General features: G+C 39.3%; 1 protein-coding gene across 1 annotated transcript in view; it reads left to right on the top strand.

The window, feature by feature from the left end:
- Positions 1 to 16,100: 16,100 nt before the first annotated feature.
- Positions 16,101 to 22,942, top strand: part of NXPE2 (neurexophilin and PC-esterase domain family member 2) — a 31,562-nt gene continuing 24,720 nt past the window's right edge. Inside the window, exons 1-2 of the mRNA XM_043899783.1 lie at positions 16,101 to 16,275; positions 17,255 to 17,360. Coding sequence (XP_043755718.1) covers positions 16,250 to 16,275; positions 17,255 to 17,360 — 132 coding nt within the window. The 5' untranslated portion in view covers positions 16,101 to 16,249. The remainder of the gene's footprint in view (positions 16,276 to 17,254; positions 17,361 to 22,942) is intronic.

The following is a 22,942-nucleotide window of genomic DNA, read 5'->3' on the forward strand; positions in this document are numbered from 1 at the left end:
CAAGAGAAATGAAAACTGATACTCACACAAAAATCTGTATGTGAATGTATATAGAAGGTTTATTTACAACTGCCAAAAAACTGGAAATAATTCAAATATCCTTCAGTTGTGTTAACAAGCTAAGATACATCCATATAATGGAATACTACTCAACAGTAAAAAGGAACAAACTTCTGAGAGATACACAGTGTATGAATCTAAAATGTACTATGTTAAGAAAAAGAACCTAGACTAAAAAGGTTTATAGGATATTCTGGAAAATGATAGGAATAGAAAAGAGGTTGTTAGGGGTGTGCAATGCAGGAGACCGGAGTTCAATTCTTGAGTCAGAAAGATCCCCTGGAGAAGGAAACGGCAACTCACTCCAGTATTCTTGCCTGGAAAATCCCATGGACAGAGGAGCCTGATGGGCTACAGTCCATGGGGTTGCAAGAATCAGACACGACTTAGTGACTAAACCACCACCACCAGGGGTTGGAGCAAGGACTGGCCACAAAGGGACATGAGATAATGTTTTGGGTAATGGAATTGTTCCATATCTTGATTGTGGTCATGGCCATATTACTGTCAAAGCTCACAGAATTGCATACTAAAATTGGTGAATTTTACTGCATATAAATTATATCTCAATAAATTGAATTGAAAAAATCTGGACAGGAGTGTCATTTTCCACATTTGCTCCTGTCAGACTGTTCTTCACACCATGAAGAAAGGGGCTCCTTGAAGGTACATATTCTTTAAAGGGACAGGCATATAATTTTGTACCCACTTAGATACATGATATCATATATTATTTTATCTTATCTGTTGGCTTTCATTTTCCAATGAAAACGCAGAGTTTCATTATAGATATGTAATGTCATTCTCATTTTCTTTATGATAATGCTATTATCTTGGTACAACACAGCATATCTATTTGAGATTAGATCAAAAAGTTTTCTCATCTGTTATACAACGACTAATTTGAAATGCTGATTTTTTTCCCCTCCAACAAGCTCTCCAATTAGAATGCTGTCAGCATATCACATCTTGATGATTTGTTAACAAAAAATGAATGGCCTGAACTTGTTCAAAGTTTGAAAAATTTATGGGCATAGTATATGATTTTGGTCTGTTTGGTAGTCATAATTTACTGGGGATTATGGTAGTGTTTGGGCTTCCAGGTGGCTCAGTGATGAAGAATCCACTTGCCAATGCAGGAGATGTGGGTTTGATCCCTGGGTGAGGAAGATCCCCTGGAGGAGGAAATAGTAACACTCCAGTATTCTTGCCTAGAGAATCCCTTGGACAGAGGAGCCTGGCAGACTATAGTTCATGGGGTCACAAACAGTTAGACACAACTGAGCATGCGTGCGTGGTAGAACTTAATATGTTAATTCTAAAAATATAAGGGTTTGTAAAGTCTGAAGATGTCAAAGCATGCAAAGAGACTTGTAGCTTTTAAAATACTTCAACATCTTCTCTGAAGCCCACGTAGTTAACATTGAGAGTTACTGACTGGCCATGGACAGCAAGAACCCATTGCTGAGTCAGTGTAGGTGGGAAATAGTTTGGCATGTTAGAAAGAATTTATAATTTGGAGTCAGAAAGGTTGAGTGTGTAGGTGGCAAAGTCAAGCTCAGGATCTAGGGATTCAGAGAAGGGCTGACCATAGAAATTTGAAGCTCCTCCTTGGAATTCCCCTTCCTATGCCACCTCATTCTAAGTAAAGCTACTATTTTTGAACACGGATACTGCATTAGGACCTTTTCTGGCACTGAAACACTAATAATCTTCATGACAAACCTGTGTGCTGTTATTATCATTCTCATTTTACAGGAAAAGAGACTGCGCTTGTAGCAAAGTCAGGAATATCTTTTTGATTCCAATGTCCCTACCCTACTTGATGTTCCACACTATCCTGCATCTTACAAGGAACTGCCCAGCATTCAGCTTTTCTGGCCCCACCGCACATTTTCCAGATTTGTGAAGTCTCTTTCCACATCTCTGAATAATCAAGCCACTCTTTCCATTGATACTATCTCCTTTCTTTATGATTTATGGCACCTTCTAGACATCAGAGAGGACTACTCCCAACCCAGGCCTTGTCTCACAGGCTCATACTCTTTGCTTTTTTGAAAGGAACACACCTTTTCTCCCCTGTAGAAGGTTCACACTTTTTTTTTTTTTAAACTAAGATCTCCTTTCTCATTTTAAGTATCACCATTTTCAGTTTTATAACATTTCTTGCTAGCCTGGAGCCAATGTCAAGGTCTTCCTCACAGTGAAAACTTCATAGCATCATAATTATCCTTAATCAAGGGATGGGGAAAAATCTTCCCCCCCAAAAAGTCCAATTTGATTATTATTATCAAGATTTAAAAGATGCATCTCCAGATCAGTTCTGATTTGTTTCAAAATGTTTTCTCTGAACTCTCAAACAAAAGACATGTTTTGTTTTGTTTCTTTCCAGAAATGGTAACATAGTATAACTGAAATCCACTGTGTGCATGCATGCCTGCTCAGCTGTGTTGATGAACTGGTAATTAAGAGACTTGTTCTATCCGAAATCCATTGTTGAAACAGCTATATGGCCTTGAGTAAATCATATAATTGATTTGAACTTTGGCGTCTTGGTCTGAAAAATCAGGTATAGTTTTGCCAAACATTTTCTAAATAGGTCTTAGAGAGCGCAACCTCACTCTAGATTGCCAAAGTATGCGTGTAATGAACTTTTCCTAGCTAGCAGACAGCTTGTTTTGGAATGTTCTCTTAATGTAATTGTGTTTTCTTTGTATTTATAGCCTTTGAACAGAATTCTTGTTCCGTCATGATGGACAAAGTGACCAAAGGAAAAACAAACACCTCAGTTAGAATATACACACCTCTATAGAAAACATACATAAAACTTATGCCTACACACATCCAGTTTTACTTGCAGAGATATCCTCTTTAAAGATGGCATCTTGAATAAACACGTTGCCAGCACAAAGCCAGTTAAAGAACCAGGCCACCTCCCCCAACTTAGGCCCCTTTGTTTTAAAGATCTTGGTTGATTATGAAAACTGACCACTTGGGACATTATTATTATTTTTTGTCTTCTCACATTTTAAATTCCCACTTTTATGTTTTAAATTTAACAATAAAGGGGGAGCCTGCAAGAGACTAGGCCCCCACCCTTGACCTCAATAAAAGCAGAACTCCAGGACCACACCCTCTGCCTATGACCTCCTGACTGCAGGTGTTCTGGGTAATTTCCAGGTCCTGTAAGTAAAAAACCTTTATTTTTCCAAAGTTTCCTGGTGGTTATTGCTGAAGGGTGACTTGTGCTCACAGTAAGAACCACAAGGGCTTGTCTACAACATTGGTAACTGATGGGCTGAGACAGGAACAGAAAACACCCCTATATGTACATGCCTCAGACACACAAATGCAGCATTGAAAGTGGCAACTAAAAATTGTCACTCACCATCTGCCTCTGCAAGGATAAAGTTACTAGCCATTGCAAGTGCAGACCTTCAACACATCCTAAAAGGAGTTTAGGGCACAGATCAGGAACGGGGCACTCTATGCTCTGGGAAAAACTGGCAGAACAGACTTTAAGAAAGTTAGATATTTTTCAGGAAAAGATTTTATGAGCCCTATTTTTTACATCTTCTTATAACTAGAACAGTACTAAAATCATTAACAGAGACATCTGCTTCTCTTGACTAGCAGAAACCTTCTGTGGAGATGTGTGCTTGACTGCACGCACCCCTTCACCAAAATCATATGTATGTTGACACTCCCCTACCTCTTTGGAGCAGTTCCTCAGAGTTATCTGGGAGTCTGTCTCCCAGGCTATAGTCCTCATATTTTTCCCCGAATAAAACTTAACTCACAACCCTCAGACTGTGCATTTTTTTTCAACTGACAAACATTAAAGAACACCTAAGCTCTCCACCTCTAAACTATGACCTACTTGCCTTAGTTCATCTGAGTTGCTATAACAAATTACCATAGACTGGGAAGGCTTTAAACATGCATTTTTAATGTATTTATTAAAAATACATAAATGTATTTTTTCAGTTCTGGAGGGCTGGGAGTCTGCTATCAGGATGCCAGCATGGCTGGGTTCTGGTGAGAGCCCTCAGTTGGGCTATAGACTGACTTCTTGCTGAGTCCTCATGTGGCAGAAAGAAGACAAGAGAGCTCTCTGGAGTCCCTTTCACGAGGGCAGTCATTCCATCATAAAGATCCCACTTTCATGACCTTATCAACTCACAAAGGCCCCATCTACTAACACTCTCACATTGAGGGAGAGAATTTCAACATGTAAATTTGAGAGGAGGGAGCACACACATTCAGTCTATAAAAATGGTCATTCTTTCATTTATTCAACAAAATTTTATTGACCATCTACTATATGCTGGGTGCTGTTCTACTGTGTTATGAGAGACATATGGGTCAGTGAGTTATCTAAGTATCCACAGGTATTTTCATGAAGATCCAGATTCTGATTAACAGAGAGCAATTGAGCTGGTTATTTTCTTCTAGAACTCAAAGGAATATGTCTGGATTTTTCTAATTCATTTTTTTTTCTTCCAGTTTACAAGTCAGAAGACTGAGGAACAGAGTAGCAGAGTGAAGGTAAGAGGAGAAAGTGCTTCTTTATTAATCCAACTATAATTAGCAACTAGACAAGTCTCTCTTAAAATATTGATTTGAAGTGTCACTCTGAAATAACACACTTCTAAGTGTTTATTCAGTGGGAGGCCATTCATTCGTCAATTAAAAGAAAACACGCTATACGCTATACGTCAGTCACCATATTAGGCAGAAGCTAGATTTAAAGTATGTCTACAAATACTTTGATACTATTTCCTTTAAAAAGGCAAGCCTTTTAAAAAAATACATAGTAGTGTATACAATAGATAACTAATGAGAACCTATTGTATAGACCAGGGAACTCTACTCAGCACTCTGTGGTGACCTAAATGGGAAAGAAATCCAGAAAACAGGGAATATATGCATATGTATGGCTGATTCACTCGCTGTATAGCAGAAACCAACACAATATTGTAAAGCAATTGTCCTCCAATAAAAATAATAAAATCTTAAAAAAAGGAAATCCTCTTATTGCCCTCTTCTCTAACTTTCAGCATCCATAAAGGAATTCCCGCTTTAGTCTCTTGAGCCCTACTTCACTGGGCCCCTCTGTGAAGCTTATGAGGTTTGATAATCCCACCTCTTTCCTAGGCTCCCCCAGCCCTAGGGTGATGACTGCTTTGTGCAGTTACTGTCTGATGTACCTCACTGTTCCTCCCCTTGGGTTTTTTTGACTCCACCAATATCTGTTTAACTTATTCTCTAATTTAACTTCTCTCTGTTGAAATAACTAGTGTGTGGTTTCTAATTTCTTGAATGGTCCCGGATTGATACAGGTAGGGATTAACCAGGTGAGAGAGTGAAGGGTATCCCAGACAGAAGGAAGAGAAAGAACAAATCTATGAAAGCATGAGTGAGCACAAGGTAATTTAGAGCCTGGGCAGACAAGTGGGGAAAGGAACAACATAGGAAGACAATGGGAGAGGATAGGAGTTGTGACTTGTTTTTATATTTTCTTTACAAATATCAGTAATTAATTTGTCAATCTTTTAATGGACACTGCAGGTACAAAATGAGACTACTAGGACATGACTGATGGATTAGTGAAATTAGAACCTTGGAAAATCTTTCCCCCCAAAACCAACTGGACAAAATTATTAAAAACAACTACTCCCGAACTCAGAAGTTACCCAAATGCATACAACAAATAGAGAAGCATTTATTTGAGAAAAACTACGGGCTCTTGATAAGAAGGGTGGAATCTCTGACATTTTAACTCAGAGATGCTCATTCCACTCCCAGCTTCATGGAGTAGTAGCTATGAGGAATGCTAGCTGGATAGGGCCAAGCTGATTTCGAGATTCACAGAAAAGCCCCACCATCAGAGATGATTTTCAAAACAGTAACAATCCGGAGACAACTTCTGAACAGTGGTTTGAGGGGCAATGTGTGGACCCTTTTCCCAGTGAAGCAACTGTAACTGGTGAAAACTATAAAACACAGATTTAACATCTCTGAAAGTTATCCTAAGGGAACACAGTAAATGAATAAACATTTAAAAAAGAAAATATGCTAAATCTTAGTTAGAACAGCAAGAGTTTATGGCATTTGAGACAGGAAATGCTTCTTTTCTCCATGCTCCCCATACCTACCCCCTCACCAGATGAGAAGGACGGAAACTCCATTCTGGTGGGCACAGCCAAGAACACAGGGCCTCCCTTTCCTCAGCTTCCAGTAGAGGGTATCTTCCCCAGAAGAGTCAAGCACCAGCATTTCTCACCCCCTCCAGCTCCATGTTGCAGAAGTTCTATTCCAGGCAGAATGACTGAGAAATTGAGGACTCCTTTCCTCCTCCTAGCCTCTACTTGTAGGGCACAAATTTGTATTCCAGGTGCGGTAGACTATTAATCCTGGGCCCAAATCACTCCCATCCAGCTTCCTTGTTGGGAGACACAAGCTGAGACGATCTATGTGCAAAGCTAGCATGTCACTCTGGGGAAAGTGGGCCACTGTCCCTGTCCTCAGTTCTGGAGCAATTGCAGAGGTTTCGGAAAGGCAGAACATAGAACAGAATGCTCCAAAGTTCTCACTGAGAGAACTGAGTTTATTTGGGAAGTTCAAGCCTAAGGACACTCTAAAAAACAGTGGAGATACTGGTGGTAAGCAGTTAGGAAGAGGCTGGTAGTTACATAAGAGCAACAAATTAAACCACAGACTGACTAGTTTACCAGAGAGAACCCATAGAAAGTGGAAACTAAGAGCCCTCTGGAGTTGGAACAAACTGCAATGACTAGTCTCAGAGACTGCCCATGCAAAGGGGCCTATGTTTAATTGATTAATCAAAAATAATGGAGTAATCAGTCAGCAATTACTCAAGCTGTTACGATGCTGTGTCAATAGATGCAGACAGCTTAACAGATCAGGATAAGAGATTGTCAAAGAGTCAAGAAATTTTGATAAAATCACTGTCAATTCAGGGTGATTGTGTGCATGCCCAGGGTTACACCTTCTGAGGAGTAACAGTAAAAGCTGCCTTCTCCAGGAGAAATAATCTTTACTAAAATAGCCAAGGAAACAACTAAACAAACAAGCGAACAGCATCAACATCCCGCTCCACAGGGGGAGGTCAGTGTATAGAGTTACTACAGTATGTTACCTCAAGCGTTCAGTTTTCAAGAACAACAATAACAACAAGAGACATGCAAAGAAACAGGAAAGTATGACCCTAAAACAGGAAAAAAGAAAAAGGACAAGCAACAGAAACTGCTCTAGATAGGACCAAGTTATCAGATTTAGTAGGGGTATGCCTGTATGTTCAAAGAACTAAAGGAAATTCTGCTAAAAGACATTAAAGAAAGATATTATGACAATATCTCATCAAAGAGATCATCAGTAAAGACAAATTATTTTAAAAATAGCAAAATACAAATTTTAGAGTTGAGAGGTATACTGCTGCTGCTGCTAAGTCACGTCAGTTGTGTTTGACTCTGTGTGACCCCATAGACGGCAACCCTCCAGGCTCCTCTGTTCCTGGGATTCTCCAGGCAAGAATACTGGAGTGGGTTGCCATTTCCTTCTCCAGTGCCTGAAAGTGAAAGGTGAAAGTGAAGTTGCTCAGTCGTGTCTGACTCTTTGCGACCCCATGGACTGCAGCCTACCAGGCTCCTCCATCCATGGAATTTCCCAGGCAAGAGTACTGGAGTGGGTTGCCATTGCCTTCTCTGGAAAAGTACACTAGCTGACTTGAAATGAAAAGCTCAATAGTATATTTGAATTGGAAAATTATATTTGTAGATAAATTGATAGAGATTATAGAGGAATAGAGAGAAAGATCATGAGAAAAATAGATATGTGGCACAATTTTAAGTACATGAACATACACATCATAGGCAAACCACAGGAGAGGGGAAAGAAAAAAATAGGAAAACTATTACAAGAAATAACTTGAAACTTTCTCAAATTTAATGAAAAACACTAATCTGCACATCCAAGAAGCTCAACCAACTCCAACTAGGATAGTATAAAGCAACCCACTTCCAGACTATCAGAAAAAGTGAATAAGTTCAGCAAAGCTACAGAGTATAAGATCAATATACCCAACCCAATAATATTTCTATAAATTACCAATGAAAAATCTGAAAATGAAATTAATAAAAAATTCTGAAACCGTTTACCTCAGATTGGGACTTGAACCCATGTGCTGGGACTTGAACCCACATGGCTGGCACTTGAACCCAGTCAAAATCTTGCTTGGGACTCTAACCCACATGGCTGGGACTCAAATCTAGTCAAAACCCATGGTCTTCCAACTGAGACCACAGACCTGGTTTTAGGACCTAATGAAGCTCAGGTTCTTAATGTCTCATCATAGAAAGAATTCAGTGAGAGACAAGATGATATGTAAGAAGTATATTTATTAAGACAGAAACATACTCCATAGACAAGAGTGTGGGCCATCACAAAGGGCAAGTGCAATAGCCTTTAAATGTGACATGGTTAGTTTTTATGGGCTGGGTAATTTCATAGGTTAATGACTGTGTGGATCACAACAAACTGGAAAATTCTTAAAGAGATGGGAATACCAGAACATCTTACCTGCCTCCTGCAAAACTGCATGCAGGTCAAGAAGCAGCAAGAGTTAGAACTGGACATGGAACAACAGAGTGGTTCAAATTGGGAAAGAAATACGTCAAGGCTATATATTGTCATGTTGCTTATTTAACTTGTATGCAGAGACATCATGTGAAATGCTGGGTTGGATGCAGCACAAGCTGGAATCAAGATTGCCAGGAGAAATAACAATAACCTCAGATATGCAGATGAAAACCACCCTTATGGCAGAAAGTGAAGAGGAACTGAAGAGCCTCTTGATGAAAGTGAAAGAGGAGAGTGAAAAGGCTGGCTTAAAACTCAGCATTCAGAAAACTAAGATCATGGCATCTGGTCCCATCACTTCATGGCAAATAAATAGACAGGGAAACAGTGGAAACAGTGACAGACTTTATTTTTTGGGGTTTCAAAATTACTGCAGATGGTGACTGCAGCCATGAAATTAGAAGATGCCTGCTCCTTGGAAGAAAAACCATGACCAAATTTGACAGCATATTAAAAAGCAGAGACATTACTTTGCTGACAAAGATCTGTCTAGTAAAAGCTATGGTTTTTCCAGTAGTCATGTATGAATGTGAGAATTGGACCATAGATAGAGCTAAGCACTGAAGAATTGATGCTTTTGAACGGTGGTGTTGGAAAAAACTCTTGAGAGTCCCTTGGACTGCAAGGAGATCAAACCAGTCAGTCCTAAAAGAAATCAATCCTGAATGTTTCTTGGAAGGCCTGATGTTGAAGCTGAAGCTCCAATACATTGGCCACCTGATGCAAAGAGCCAACTCATTAGAAAAGACCCTGATGCTGGGAAAGATTGAAGGCAGGAGGAGAAGGGGATGACAGAGGATGAGATGGTTGGATGGTGTCACTGACCCAAAGGACATGAGTTTGAACACACTCCAGGAGATGGTGAAGATCAGGGAAGCCTGGCGTGCTGTGATCCATGGGGTTGCAGAGTTGGACATGACTGAGCGACTGAACAACAACGAGTAGGAGGATTATTCTAACTATTTTGTGAAGGGGTGGAGATTTCCAGGAACTGGGCCATCGCCCCCATTTTGGTCTTTTGATGGTGCCTTGGAACTGTCATGGTGCCTCTGGGTGTGTCATTTAACTTGCTGATTGAGGATCAAGGTCTAATTGAAGTTGACTTGTCTGGCATCTTGGACCCATTTGCATCTAATCAGTTTACGTTGTGTCCTCTGTTCAGTTCAGTTCAGTTACTCAGTCATGTCCAACTCTTTGCGACCCCATGGACTGCAAAAAGATATGACACTTTTTGCTCTTTTGTGTCCTCAGGCTATGTCATTTTTTCAAACCTTGTGCCCTGCCCCCTTCCCTCCTGTTTCAATTCTATTCAAAGTGACATAAAAAATGTGAATGAATTTAATAAATGAAATTCTTATAGATAGCCCATATTCATGGATCTGAGGACTTAATATTGTTAGAATGACAGTTCTTTCCAAACTGATCTGCAGATTGAGCACAATTGCTATCAAACACATAGCTAGCTTTTTTTTTTTTTTTTTTTGCAGAAGTTAACAAACTGATCCTAAAATTCATATGGAATTGCAAGGGATCCATAATAGCCAAAATGATCTTGAAAAAGAATAATTTCAGATAATCCACACTTCCCAATTTGAATCCTTCTACAAAGTAACAGTGATCCAGCCTGTGTGGTATGGGCATAGGAGTAAACTCAGATAATGGAATGGATTCAAAGTTCAGAAATAAACCCTTACAAGTGTAATCAATTTCTTTTTGGCCAGAGTGCCAAGATAATTGAATGGGGGAAAGAATAGTTTGCATAGTTTATTTGATAAATGGTGCTGGACAACTGGTTATTCACACACAAAAATGAAGTTGGAACACTTCCTCATATCTTATATGAAGACGAACTCAAAATGGATTACAGTACCATTGTTACAGCAAATCTACAAAACTCTTGAAAAGAAAATATATAACAGAAAAGAATCTGAAAACAAATATTTATATATGAATCACTTTGTTGTACACATGAAATTAGCATAATATTGTAAATCAACTATAGTTCAACAATAATAAAAAATATAAGACCTATGTTAAGAAAACAAAAAGCCAGGCATAATATACCATATATTGAACAATTATATTTGTATGAAATATCCAGAAAACGCCAAGTGAATGAAAGCATATTAGTGGTTGCCTGGAGCTGGAGGTGTGGATATGGAGACGAGTCTTTGGGGGTGATAAAGATATTCTAAAATTGATTTTTGTTTCTCCCTTGATAGTATACTTGTTTCAATGCTGTTCTCTCAGAACATCCCACCCTCACCTTCTCCCACAGAGTCTAAAAAATTATTAAAAGGCAATGAACTAAACACCTAAAGTGGGTAGTCTTATTGGATGTATATTATAGCTTGATAAAGCTGTTAAAACAAGAAATTTACAGTTATGTGGGGTATATGTTAAAATAGCAAAAGGCATCACATACTAGAAACAAATTGAGGGAAAATCAATCACTGTGTTTGGGGTTGGAGGATACTAAACAAGAAACATGGATTGGAAACCATTCTTGATTTTGTTTGTACCTGAACACCCCCAAAACCCACTAAATACAGTCACTTGTGGTCTTTCTAAGGTTAAAGTTTAAGCCAGTCCACCATGAAATTGGTGCAGAGAGAGGGTTCATATAGATGCTGGTGGTGGGAGCCAAGGGAGCAGAATCTACATTTCCACACTGCTTTGTTATTTTCTCCTAGTGTGATATGAATATTATATGTAGAAAGTTGGACGTGACAATAGTACTTGAAATGGGGAGAGTCTTAAAATGTCATCTCAGAGGTCTCCTATACAGTCATTTTAACAACAATGTTTCTTTTTGTTGTTGTTTAGTTAGACACATTTTTATTTGCCTGCAGATCCTCACTGAATTATGTGTAGGTAGAGCAGCAGATGCTGTGACGTTTGGTAAGTGACTCTTTGTTGTTGTTGTCGTTTTTAAAATTTTAATTTTATTATAGTTGATTTGCAATGTTGTGTTTGTTTCAGATGTACAGCAAAGTGAATCAGTTATATGTATCCACATATCCATTCTTTATTAGATTCTTTCCCCATATCGGCCTTTACACAGTATTAAGTAGAGTTCCCTGTGCTTTATAGTATGTTCTTGTTATCCACCTTGTATATAGTAGTGTGTGCATATTCATCCTAAGCTCCTGATTTATCCCTCCCCCGCCCCCCGTTTCCCCTTGGTAAACATAAGCTTGTTTTTCACATCTGTAAGTCTGATTCTGTTTTGTAAATAAGTTCATTTGTATCCTTTTAAAAATTATATTCCACATATGAGTGATATAATTTGATATTTGTCTTTTTCTGCCTTACTTCTCTTAGTATGATGATATCTAGGTCTATCCATGTGGCTGTAAATTCATTATTTATGGCCAAGTAATATTCCACTATGGAGCTTCCCTGGTGACTCAGTGGTAAAGAATCTTCCTGTAGATGTCGCTTCAAAATTATAGCACTATTTATGATCGCCGAGATATGCAAGCAGCCTTTAACAGCAATTCAAATAAAAATGCCTAGAAATGTATAGGGCTTCCCTGATGGCTCAGCAGGTAAAGAGTCCGCCTGCAATACAGGAGACACAGGAGACATGGGTTTGATTCCTGGATCAGGAAGATCCCCTGGAGGAGGTCATGGCAACCTTCTCCAGTATTCTTGCCTGGAGAATATCATGGACAAAAGAGTCTGATGGGCCCCCTAGTCCAAAGGATTGCAAAGAGTTGGATACAACTGAGTGACTACACACACACATGCACACAGAAATTTGTTAGTGATACAAAAGGACATGTCAGCTAGTTACGACCTGTGATGGCCTTAGGTGATTACTGGGTACTAGATATTTCAATGTAAGCGGCAAGGAGCCAGTGGAAAGCGAGGGTTGCCATCAACAGAGCTGCTTTCAAACAATTAAATCTCTATTTTCTTCTGTAGAATTCCCCCTCATTTTTGAGGATCATTCTCTTCTGTTAATACCCATCACACCCTCCTTTATTTGCCATCTATCAATCTTTCCATTACATTGTAATTGAGTTTAGTATTGAGTTCATGACCTTCTTTCCACCCTAAATTTTGCTTTCATTCTACGTGTTTTCAATAGTCATCTGGTGACACATCTGACATCTAAACCCTCATAGTTTCTTGCCTTTTCAATCCAGTGATCTTCTTCCCCTTTTCACCACTTTAGAGAATCAGACCCATGGGCATATATTACAGCTTGTCATTAGCTGTAATTTCTCTGCCACTTCACCGCTCCTCTTAGTGAGTACATCCTCCCTTTCTTCCTGTAGCCTCCTGGATTTTTCACTCTTACTAATCTAATGAGTTATTAGGCTGCTTAGACCCAAGATTGAAGGCAAATTTTCCTGTCAATGGCCAGATAGTAAAAATTTTAGCTTTTTGGTTCACATGATCTCTATCACAATTATTCAAATCTGCTGTTTCAGGGGAAAAGCAGTCCTAGACAGTATGTAAGCTAATAGGAATGGCTGTCTTCCAAGGAACACTTTACTTACAAAAACAGGCCACAGATCAGATATGATCCATGACCACAGTTTATACTCCTCCCTTGAGTTTAGACTCAGACCTAGACATGGGCTTATGCAAGAAAATGCAAGTTATTTAATTTTTCTGAGCCTTGTTTCTCTATGTATTGGGGATGATGCTTTCTAACTCTCCAAGTTTATAAGAATGAAATGAAGGAACTTTCCTGGTGGTGCAGTGGCTAAGACTCCACACTCCCAGTTCAGGGGATCTGGGTTTAATCTCTGATCAGGGAACTAGATCCCACATGCCTCACCTGAGAGTTCACATGCCACAACTAAAGATCCCTCATATCGCAACTAAAAAAGATCTCATATACTGCAACAAAGGTGGAAGATCTGGTGTGCCTCAGTGAAAACTCTGTGCGGCCAAGGAAATAAATAAATATTAAAAAAAGAATTAAATGAGAAGATGTATCACCAGCATCATGTAATTGATGGCACACAGTTGAGGAACTAGAAAAAAGCAAATGGAAAACATTGCCGTACCCCCAAATTCACTGTTACTTATAAGAAAGCTGGAATTGGAGAAAGGTGGCTTCTATCTGTAGGTAAGTGGCCTTTCTAATCTGAACCCCAGAATCAGAGAAGCTTACCTACATTGTCTAGGCAGCACCACACCAAACCAGGCCTTCTCGAACAGGAAGAAGTTGAGGAGCCTGGGTACCTTTTTATAAAAAAATCATTAAGGTCTGTCCAAATGGATGGAAATATCAGGAATGGGTTCTTAATGTTCTGCAAATGTTCACCCCCTTCTCCCACTGTTGCCAGGCTGGATGTTTATGTTTACGAGGTCAAGGCCACCTCTTCCCACAAGGGTGCTGGCAACATGCTGACACATTGTCATAGTTTCCTCAGTGTGTGCCAGGGGAGTTTTTCTGCCTTTAGCTCAAACTTCTCTGTGAATGTATTCCAAAAGCAGACTAGAAGGCACGTTAAACTTCTGGGACTTCTGGATGTGACTAAAAAAGACCCCACTAAGGGAGTAAGCTTCTTTGACCATCTGTTCTTTTTATGCCAATGTTGCATTTCCCTTGGGGTATGCTAAAGTTTAAATTGACAAATGTCTAAGTTATTTTCCAATTAAACAGCTTTAATCCCCCCTCAACCACCAAATCATTGAGTAAAATTAACACTATGGGAAAAGTGTACTTTTGGAGTATATAAGTACCCTCTTCCCCTCAAATGTGGCCTCATGCTATCTCTGCCATTGGGCAAAGTAATTTTAATTTGAGAAGCAAAAGCCAAGGCTTTGTTATTTCAACCAAAAATAGCTCTCCTTCATTGCATTTATTTCCTTTCAAATTGGTCTCCACGATGTGGAGACACACCCTGAACCCACCACACTCATTCCTGTGGACTGAGGGCTTGCACAAGTCAAGGGCTGGGAGCTCTAGCCTCAGCTCAAAGGATAGTCTCAGGTAGTCTCAGGCTAGTCTCACCTCAGCTGTAACCTCAGCTCAATTGCTGACACAGTGACCTCAGGCCAGTTTTGTAGCTCCTCTCTGTGCCCCAGGGTGGTAGTAACTATCCCAACTGGCTCAGCAGCTCTTACATAAACAAAATGAGTTAATTACATATTTTAGGGGTACAAAACATTTGTCTGGTTACTATGCTATTATCTAAGGGACTGTGGTAATTATGCTGTGGCTCAGAGCATACATTTATCATCAAAAATTTAGGGAGCCAAGTATTTTCACTTATTTCTACATGAGAGAAGCTTGTTAGGGTTTACTTTAAGAATCCTGGACCCACTATTATCATTGTCACAATCCGAGTAGTACAAGGCAATAGACAGAAATGTGCCTTAGAAGGGGCAGGGAAGGATTGGCAGGATCTAGATCTTTCTTTCAATATATTCCTTTAGAAATTATCTACTTAATCTCTGTGCCAATCTTCTACGTGCTGTGATCACAGTCCTGATATACACGTAGTTATATGTATAGACTGGTACAGATGCAAACACACAAATGTTATGTGTACATACATATAGTATGTATGAGAAATAAACATATGTCTATCTATATATGGGCTTCCCTGGTGGTTCAATGGTAAAGAATCCACCTGCAAATGCAGGAGACCTGGGTTCAACCCCTGGCTTGGGAAGATCCCCTGGAGAAGGAAATGGCAACCCACTCCAGTATTTTTGCCCAGGAAATCCATGGACAGAGGAGCCTGGTGGGCTACAGTCCATGGGGTTGCAGAGTCAGACACGACTTAGTGCCTAAAGAATGACAACTATATCCACATCTCTACCTAGATATTCATCTCTATAATTATCTTCATGCAAGTGTGCATGCATACTCAGTCGCTCAGACGTGTCTGACTCTTTGCCAATAGAATTTTAGCATGGAGTCCATTCTATTGACTCTGTCCATAGAATTTTCTCTTTTGGATGCTCTCCTATCCTGTGACAGACGCAGGGTACGGTGGGATTTAGACCTATGCCTCCTCCTCTTACAGCCTGAGATTTAATTTAGATCATCATTGTTGGAGTGCTCAATAGATGTAGTTGCTTAGCGCAAGGGGAAGAGTTTACAAAGAATACAACCTGAATATTGAGAAGAACCAGGCAAATCAAATCTTAGTCATACAGCAACTGTGGTCAAAGGCTGTTTACCTTCTTTCCAGTTTTTCAGATACTTCTGTTATTGTGAAAGTAACTAATTCCACGTGACAGGGAAATGAGGGCATAAGCAAGGGAAATTCACTACCTAAATATGTAAATACGTAAAAAGTGTAAGACTGCAATAAAAGGTGACCACGGGCTGGGACTAGATGTGTCTGTTTTCTGAAATGAATTTCCTCCTCCTCCTGGCTCTGTGAAGTGAGCAGGGGCAGGGCTGTGGTCCTACGAGGCACACTTGAGCCACCAATGGCATTTCAGCGTTTGATCAATGAAGCTTATAGGGAAACTCCAGTCCCGAAATAAATGCAAAGACTGCTTTATCCAAAGAAAGTCTGGACGGCTGTAATTCCTGTGAGAGAATATGATGGAGAAGACATTCATTCATAGGTACCATCCAACTCTTATTTGTAAATTTAATGGCTGAAACAGGAGGGAGAACCATAGACCCAACGGTGATTTTCAAACTGTAAAAATGAGTTTTACTGGGGCGTAGAAAAATACTTTTAAAATGAAATACTCACATAGAATAAAATGTAAAAACTAGAAAATATCATAGTACACTGCATGCAGTAAGAATAAGGATTGTTTATGAAACTTGTGTTGTGTATGTGTATGCACGTGTGTGTGTGTATGCCCTGAAATGAGATTTGATCTGGTCTCAACTGTGTGTCTCAGGCAAAAGGTTTGGGAAATGCTGCCATAATTTAGCTCTTTGCCACATACTTTTGGCATTCTGTGTTTGCAAAACAAACTAAAATTCTGGCCACTCAACAGTGACCTTCTCTAAAGGAGACACTCTTGCCCTTTATGGCAATGCTTCTCAACTACTTCAACATGAGGCGATGAAAAACCTGAGGTGGAAATAAGCTGCCTAAGAAAGCAAACGGGAGATTGAGAAGGAAGCCTCCTGAAGCAGTTAACACCAGGGAGAGAGGACGCCAGATAATGCATATGTGCGCGTGCGTGTGCGTGTGTCTGAGAGAGATTTAGAGACCAGAATTCATTACAGGGCACCAGAAAAAAAAAGTGTTTCTTAGGGTAAATAGCTGTAAAACCTTGCTACACTTGCTGAGCCATTAATGCGAGAGCCCTGATATGACTCAAATGAAAAAGTTTGTCTGAGAGTTAGGAACCAGGAGATCTTTCCTGATTCACCCAGTTCAGTTCTTTTCTTTGGGGAGGACAATTGTTTCTGATTTCTAATAAAACCTATGATGGAACATCCTGGAAACCCAGAAGAGAGCAGCAGTCTAGAACATAACCTATTCTTATTCTGGAAAAGTACTGAGGAGGAAGCTAGGTATGCAGAGCAATGTCATGTTTATTTGAATCAACATGTGAGTATTTTTCCTGTCTTCTCTTATAGGCTCCTCGCTTTGTTTCCAAATGCCATAGCTCATAAATTACTGCTGATGTGGATGTTTATCTTAGCTTTCTGGGTCATTTACTTCTCTCCCAAAGACCACACAAAGGTAGGAATTGTTTCCTTTTTCAGAATTTCAGAAAAGGTCACAATGACTTGGAATGTTCACTGTGATTAACGCAAGAATTAAATGTTAAAAGCATGTAATCTTAGCAATAGATGTGGATGAGAGGATCCTTTGTTCAGCAGTAATTCCTTTGACAATATGCATTCTATTATTATTATTTTTTGAGCGACAGGTAGATTTGCAGTCTCTATGTAGTGTTTGGCACTGCTAACCGTCCTGCCTAAGAGTTTTCTCCAACTTTGGCCTCTGAGCCTCCAATCCAATTAAATCTCCGTGTCAGCCCCTGCCTTTTTCACAGTTTTTTTTTTTTTAAATACTTTACATAATTCAGTTCATATTCCTTGATTTTCCTTTTCTTCAGTCTTTTTTAAAAACTGATTTTGCTTTACTTTTTCTTCTTCTCAACCATTCAATACAAATCTCATCTTTCAAAAATTCTGTTTTCATCATCTTCTTGTCCTCATGATCAATAACTTTCACCAATGGCTTTCAGAGGGCAGTGCAGAAGAGATCAACTCCTTAACCATTCAAGCTTCTTCTAAATCTGAGCCCAGCTTCTTTTCAAAGTATCTATTTCACCTTCGTCTAATACAGACCCTCACCTCCAAATAAGAAGGACCACAAATCTAGGACGTTCAGACAATGATGGAAACTGGTAAACTGTAGAGCTCTCAAACCACAGCTCAAAAACTTCCTCTCTGTGAACCTTCTCTGTAAATATGTGTTTTCTAGATTTCTCCCATCAGTCTTCTCGTTCATGCTTGTACCCTTTAATTCATATGCTCAGGTCCCATCCGCAAATATTTGTGTCTCTTAAAGTGAGGCCTGGACACTCTGCACTGAAATGCCCATGTTTGTGCATGTGTGTGTAAAATGCAGATTCCTGAGCCCTGCTTCAAAGCTGCTAAAAACAAATCTCTGGACTTGAACCTAAAATGAAGTTTTGAAAAATCTAATCAGAAAAGATACAAATACACCAAGGTTCATAACAGCACTATTTACAATAGCCAAGACATGGAAGCAACCTAAGTGTCCATCAACAGAGGAATGGATAAAGAAGATGTGGAATAGATACTCAGTGGAATATTACTCAGCCATATAAGAGAATGAAATAATGCCATTTGCAGCAACATAGAGGGACCTAGAGTTTATCATACTAAGTTCACTCCAGCAAGTCAGAGAAAGACAAATGTTGTATGATATCACTTATTTGTGGAATATAATAAATGATACAAGTGAAGTTATGTTCAGAGCAGAAATAGACTCACAGACATAGAAAACAATCTTACGGTTACTAAAGGGAAAGTGGGGATGGGGGAGGGGTAAATTAGGAGTTTAGGATTAACAGATACACACTACTGTATATAAAATAGAGGGACCTTGGTGGTCCAGTGGTTCAGACTCTGATTCCACTGCAGGGGAGCTGATTTCTGCTTGGGGAGCTAAAGATACCACATGCTGTGAGGCACAGCACCCCCTCTCCCCAAAAACAGAAAAACAAAAGGACCTACTGTATAGAACAGGGAACTTTATTCAATATCTTGTAATAACCTATAATGGAAAAGAATCTGAAAAAGAATATATATATATATGTATAAATAACTAAATCACTTTGCTATACACCAGAAAACTAATACAACATTGTAAATAAACTGTACCCCAATAATAATGAACAAAATGATAAAGTTTGAACAAAGTCCCCCAGCTGATTCTCACACACACTGAAGTTTGAGAATCACTGCCTTCGTATTTCCAGATCTGAGATCTTTTCTGTGCCTCACTCTTGAATTCATTCCTCGGTTATCTCCACCTGTTTCACTAGTGTTACCAACACAGAGAAAAGCACACAGAGGTTATCTTCTTCCTCGCCTCCCTCCTTGGCAAAACAGAATCATGTGGAAAGGAATTCTCTGTGTTTTCTCCTATGTTTTCTATGTTGCCTCAGCCCATTAGTCAACTTAACCAATTCTCTCTCCACAAGCAATCAGTCACTAATCTCCTAAATTCTACCTCCTGTTTCTCTCATATCTATCCGTTTTTCTCCATCCCCAGAGTCTTGATTTAGTCAAGTCCTTTGTCATTTCTCATCTATGGTGTTGAAATAGTCCTCTTATTAATTTCCCTGCCTCTGGTCTCAGGCTGATCCAATCATTCATTCAACAAACCTTTGTTGGGTATAGATTGTGTGTCAGGACTGAACTGGGTATTAGGGATACAGAAATATAGGACATAATCTTTGTGTTCAGGATCTTGAGATTATATTTCTAAAAGAAAAATGCCATGCTCCCAACTTCAGGGGAAGCATGGCAGGGTTCAGATTTCCTGGCTCACTGTCTTAGTCAGGCTTTTTTATGAAAGGATTTAGAAAACCTGGACCAAGGCATTCTTGAACTGGCTGATTCCTCTGCTTGTTCTTCCTCCAGATTTTCACGTAGCTAATGCTCTTCGTTCAGGTCTTTGCTCAAATGTCATCTTTATTTAGCACTAGAAATGGCTCCCACCCCACTACTTAGCATTTCCCTTACTCTGACTTTAAAAAATAATGATAATACTTTTCACTTTCTAAAATACTATATAATTTACTTACTTACTCTGTTCATTGATTATTGTCCCTCTTGGTCTGCTGTAAGGTGACTGCCATAAGAGAAGGATTTTTATTATTATTCATTTGTTGGTATATCCCAAGTGCCCAGAACAGTGGTTGGCACATAGTAGGTGCTTAACAAATAAATTTCTTTAAATTACAAAATAAGGACTGCTCAGTGGTCCTGGTGAGATATAATGGTGACCTGAAATAAGGTACTAACAATGAGGATGGAAAAAAGTCAAGGAATTTGAGTTAAAATTGATAGGAATAAATTGACTGTGGGGCAGGGGTGAGGATGTGGAATTAAGTAGGAATTATTCCAGATATGTACAACTGCCTGGCTGGTGATGCCATTTGTTGAACTATAGAATAGAGTAAGACAAACAGTTTTGGAAGAAAAAAGACAAGTTTAGATATGAACAGTCTATGTTGGAGGTGCTTTTAGGTCATCTAAATGGAGATGTTGCTTCAGTAGACTTGAATATACAAATCTGAAGCTAAGAAAGATGTGGTTTAGAAAAATGGATTTAAGATCATCAGAATATAAATGGCAGCTTAGCTTATTGATGTTGATGACAATTCCTTGGGTGAGCTACAGAGTGGAAAAAAAAAAAAAGACCTACTATACAGCACAAGGAACTCTACTCAACACTCTGTTATAGCCTATATGGGAAAAGAATCTAAGAAAGAGTTAAGCTCAGTTCAGTCACTCAGTCATGTCAGACTCTTTGCGACCCCATGAACCGCAGCATGCCAGGCCTCCCTGTCTATCACCAAATCCTGGAGTTTACCCAAACTCATGTCCATTGAGTTGGTGATGCCATCCAACCATTTCATTCTCTGTCGTCCCCTTCTCCTCCCGCCCTCAATCTTTCCCAGCATCAGGGTCTTTTCCAATGAGTCAGCTCTGGATGTATGTATGTGTACAACTGATTCACTTTGCGGTACACCCAAAACTAACACAATGTAAACCTACTATACCCCAACAAGAATTTAAAAAAGAAGAAAAGGTTGCTAAACTACTGCCCCAAGGAACAAAAAAAGCACTGGTCTGTGAAGTGAGTGGGAGGAGAGAAAAAGACTGACAAGAACTCCCGAGAAGTTTAACTGTGTAAGTTTAGGGAATAAGCAAAAGTTTTAGTATAGCAGTTCTTTGTATAATATGGGAGATATGTGAAAATGTTTAAATTCTTATGGAAAGAAGTTAACAGAAGTAAATAGGAGGTAAAGGAAAAAATGTGGGTCCAATTAAGTAGGCAAGGGTAACAGAAAGTTGAATTGCTGACTACTTTAAAAAATTTATTTAGATTTAAAATTTTTTAAATTAATTATTTATTTTTGGCTGTACTGGGTGTCTGTTACTGTGTGGGCTTTTCTCTAGCTGAGGTGAGTGAGGGCGACTCTCTAGTTGCAGTACATGGGCTTCTCATCATGGTGGCTTCTTTTCTTGCTGAGCGTGGGCTCTGGGACGTGTGGATTTCAATAGTTGGGGTGTGAGGCTCCGTAGCTGCAGGTCCCTGGGCTCTAGAGCATAGGCTTAGTGGTTGTGGCACATGGGCTTATGGGACCTTCCTGGAACAGGGATCAAACCCGCGTCTCCTGCGTTGGCGGGTGGATTCTTCACCAGTGAACCACCAGGGAAGCCCTGGATCTTTTTTTTTAAATAAGAATTTTTAAAAATATATTTATTTATTTATTTGGCTGTACTGGATCTTCATTGTGGCATGCAGGATCTTGGTTTAGTTCCCTGACCAGAAATCGAATCCACGCCCCTGCATTGGGAGAATGGAGTCTTAGCCACTGGACCACCAGGAAGTCCCTGACTACTTTTTTAGATTTTTAAAGTTTAGAAACAAAAAAATTCAGTTATTGGAGGAGATGCCTCCTGAATGTTGAGGGCTGCTTGGATGTTATCAGGATTTTCAACGATGAAGACTATAAGACAATTTCTTCAAAATTTTCAGTCAATGAGTTGAGTAGAAGCTATCAATGATTAGTACATGATGGATGATAGGAGGATTATGTAGTGATATTAGTGAAATTTGGTTAGACTTATCTTGGAAGACTCTAAGTCCTCCCCATCTGCAAAGATCTGAAAGAAGATCTTCGAGTCTTCCAAAAAACACAGTATGTATTAGGGCCTATATATGGGAAATATAAATGCATTTGAATTAAGTATTTATATTTCATATGCATATGTATTTACTCTATATTTATCTCTAATATACACTTGAAATATATATCTATATCCCTAATATTTATATTTGAAATAAGTATCTTTGAAATAGGTTGTTAAAGGAATGAGGCAACTGGGTAAGAGAAATTGAGCACTGAATCCTGATCCCTGCCCTACTACTACTATCTTAAAGAGACATTCCCCTTTCTGTGACTCATTTCAAGGGTCAGGCACAAAATTGTTTTCCCTAGCTCATATTTATGGCTCGTATATTATGTGATTTCAATACACAATATTCTTTAAACAATGGAGGAAGGGAGAACAGAGGATAACGGATTACGAAGGGGTGGGAGTGGGAGGGACTGAGTGTGACTAAAAAGGGCTATATGAAGCAGGCAGATGGTGATGGAGATATTCTGGATCTTGATTATCTGAGTGTTAGTCTCTCAGTCATGTCCTACTCTTTGTGGCCCCATGACTGTAGCCTGCCAGGCTCCTCTGTCTATCAATTCTCCAGGCAAGAATACTGGAGTTGTTAGCCATTCCCTTCGCCCGGGGGTCTTCCTGACCTGGGATCCAGCCTAGGTCTCCGGTATTGCAGGAAGATTCTTTAATGTCTGAGCCATCAGGGGATCCCCATCTTGATTATATTCAGTGTCAATATGCTGGTTGTGATATTTTACTACAGTTTTACAAGGTGCTATTGTTGAAACTGGGTAAAGGATACATGAAGTCTCTCTGTTATTCTTATTTTTTTCATATTTTATTTATCTTATTCTATTGTATTTTTATTTATTTTAT

Source organism: Cervus elaphus, chromosome 1 (assembly GCF_910594005.1).
Source record: "Cervus elaphus chromosome 1, mCerEla1.1, whole genome shotgun sequence".
Lineage (NCBI taxonomy): Eukaryota > Metazoa > Chordata > Mammalia > Artiodactyla > Cervidae > Cervus > Cervus elaphus.